This window comes from Colobus angolensis, unplaced genomic scaffold (genome assembly GCF_000951035.1).
Source record: "Colobus angolensis palliatus isolate OR3802 unplaced genomic scaffold, Cang.pa_1.0 Scaffold273, whole genome shotgun sequence".
In the NCBI taxonomy this organism is placed as follows: domain Eukaryota; kingdom Metazoa; phylum Chordata; class Mammalia; order Primates; family Cercopithecidae; genus Colobus; species Colobus angolensis.
Genome location: NW_012115966.1, coordinates 2,764,420 through 2,766,991, shown reverse-complemented (window position 1 = coordinate 2,766,991; position 2,572 = coordinate 2,764,420). Strand labels below are relative to the sequence as shown.

The window sequence follows — 2,572 nt, the reverse complement described above, 5'->3', positions numbered from 1 at the left end:
AGAAATGACTTTCTTGAACCCCTTAACAAGGATTTGCGTGTTAAATTCAGAAAATACACATTTGGATCCATGACAATCTTAGGCCTTTAGAATTTCTCCTGAAATTTGATTTCCTCCCTTCTTGCAGTCTTACTGAAATGTTCTTGGACGACTGAGTACTTTTTGCCCAATCCATGTGCCCACTTGTTAATGCTACTTGTACTACCATGCTGTAAAGCAGTGGTCTCCATACTTTTCAGTTCATGAACACCTAACCATAAAAAAATGTGAGCATGAACCTATTGATTTATAAGTTAAGCATTACTGTAATAAAATCTAATCTATGTATATAGTATATTTATATACATACATATATCATAAAATCTGATACTGATAAAAGGAAAAATTTTAAAGAATAAAATGAAAAGGAAAACTTCCCATATCCCATTGGATTGTCTTGAGTACCCCTAGGCCACAGGAGTAGTAGCTATGAAGGGCAAAGCTTTAGAAGTGTGTCAGGACTGGAATAATGATTAGAAACCCCTGGCACCATAGAACTAAAAGCTCTGATAAGGTGCCTGAAATCCTTATAACAGCATGGGGACCCTCCAAATGAAGAAAGGGAGTCATGCAACAAATATTGGTTTAAGGAGTAAATGATTTCACTAATTTTGAAGCAAATAAGATTTGCGAGTTTCAAAGAAAAGGCTAATCTTATACTAAATATGTCTAAGGTTCCTCAGTTGCAAATGCAAGTTTTGACCTTTATGCCAAACAAAGTCCTGCAATTTACAATTTTATTGATGGAATTAACTCTTTCCTTCCCTAGGATGCTATTGATAATAGATTAGATTCAAAAGAATGGCCATATTGTTCCCAGTGTCCAGCAGTATGGAATGGTTCAGGAGCTGTAAGGTAAAATCTATAAGTGAAAATCAATGAAATTTTCATTCTACAGACTAATAATTTAAAATGGTACAGAGATAACTCATGTTTGGCAACTTTCTTTCAAGTATACAGTCCTGTAATTTTTTTAAAAATTGTTTTAAATGAATCCAGATAAGCAATATGAAAATGTACTTTATTATAAAATATATTTTCATGAAACAATAAGTATTTCCTTCCCCACCTCCTCTTCCTTCACATAGCAGAGACCTTAATCCTTTTTGATAACTATTTTTGTGTTGAGGTACTTTAAACATTTAGAAAGATAGAGAATGTTACAATGCATACCCTTATGCCCAGTGCCCAGCTTATTAACTAAACCATTGTAAGTATAATTCAAGCTTCCTGTATATCACACTCTGGTTTTATTATTCTCCCTTTATTTTCTGTCCTGAATTTGGTGTTTATTTTCCTCATTTATGTTTTTGTTGTTGTTGTTGAGAACGAGTCTCGCTCTGTTGCCCAGGCTGGAGTGCAGTGGCTCGATCTTGGCTCACTGCAAGTTCTGCCTCCCAGGTTCATGCCATTCTCCTGCCTCAGCCTCCCAAGTAGCTGGGACTACAGCCATCAAGTTTTATAATACTTTTATTTTAATAGACATATGTTCTGATATGATTATAAATAAATTTTAGCATTAAAGCACAAAATACTGTTTAGTGGAGTTATGTGACCACACTCAGATTTTTTAAAGTAGGCATCTCCACTCTTAGTTTTAAGTCAAATACAATATAGTATTTACCGGTAAATTAAATATCTTTGTTAGGAAACATAAGAGTATTATATTTGAATAGAATTACTGGTTTTTAATTTTTCCCTCTAATTGTATTAGTCTCAACAAGGAAAACCATTAAGAAAGGATCGGTCTGCAGAAGAAACTTTTCAGCTCTCTCGATGGACACCTTTTATCAAAGATATTATGGAGGTAAAAATCATTAAATTTTTTCTTTCTACCTGAGTGCCCTCTTTAGAGTATTCTTTACTTTTTGTAGTTTGTGTCAGTCTGAGTACATGTATTGGGCAGGAAGTTTCTGCAGTGGTTGGAGGCTTCACAAAAAAGCCTGTATCTGGGGTCAAGGGAGGAGAGGAAACTTTAAGATTCTTTTTTTTTTTTTGAGACGGAGTCTCACTCTGTCACTCAGCCTGGAGTGCAGTGGCACAGTCTTGGCTCACTGCAACCTCCACCTCCCAGGTTCAAGCAATTCTCTTGCCTCAGCCTCCCGAGTAGCTGGGACTACAGGCACACGCCACCATGCCTGACTGATTTTTGTATTTTTAGTGGAGACAGGGTTTCACTATGTTGGCCAGGCTGATCTCGTACTTCTGACCTCATAATCTGCCCACCTTGGGCTCCCAAAGTGCTGGGATTACAGGTGTGAGCCACTGCGCCCAGCTGAAGATTCTTTTCTTAAAGACCTCAGACAAACTCACACCACTGACTGTTTCAAAATAAATAAAAATAAACACATATGTGCTTTATGAAAAATACTGCTTTGTTTTAAATAACTGTATGTGACATAAATATAATTTACTTGAATGAAAGTTCAACAAAATAACATTTGTATGTGGACCACTATTAGAAAGTGTTAGATGCCAATATTCTTGGAGATGTATTTGGATTAAAATGTAAACTTCATTATAGTTTGCTGTC

At 35.8% G+C, this 2,572-nt stretch overlaps 1 protein-coding gene across 1 annotated transcript in view; it reads left to right on the top strand.

Annotated features, from left to right (window-relative positions):
• STXBP3 (syntaxin binding protein 3) overlaps positions 1–2,572 on the top strand; it is a 66,149-nt gene that overhangs the window by 56,034 nt on the left and 7,543 nt on the right. The window contains exon 16 of the mRNA XM_011948165.1: positions 1,754–1,846. Within this exon, the coding sequence (XP_011803555.1) occupies positions 1,754–1,846 (93 nt within the window). The remainder of the gene's footprint in view (positions 1–1,753; positions 1,847–2,572) is intronic.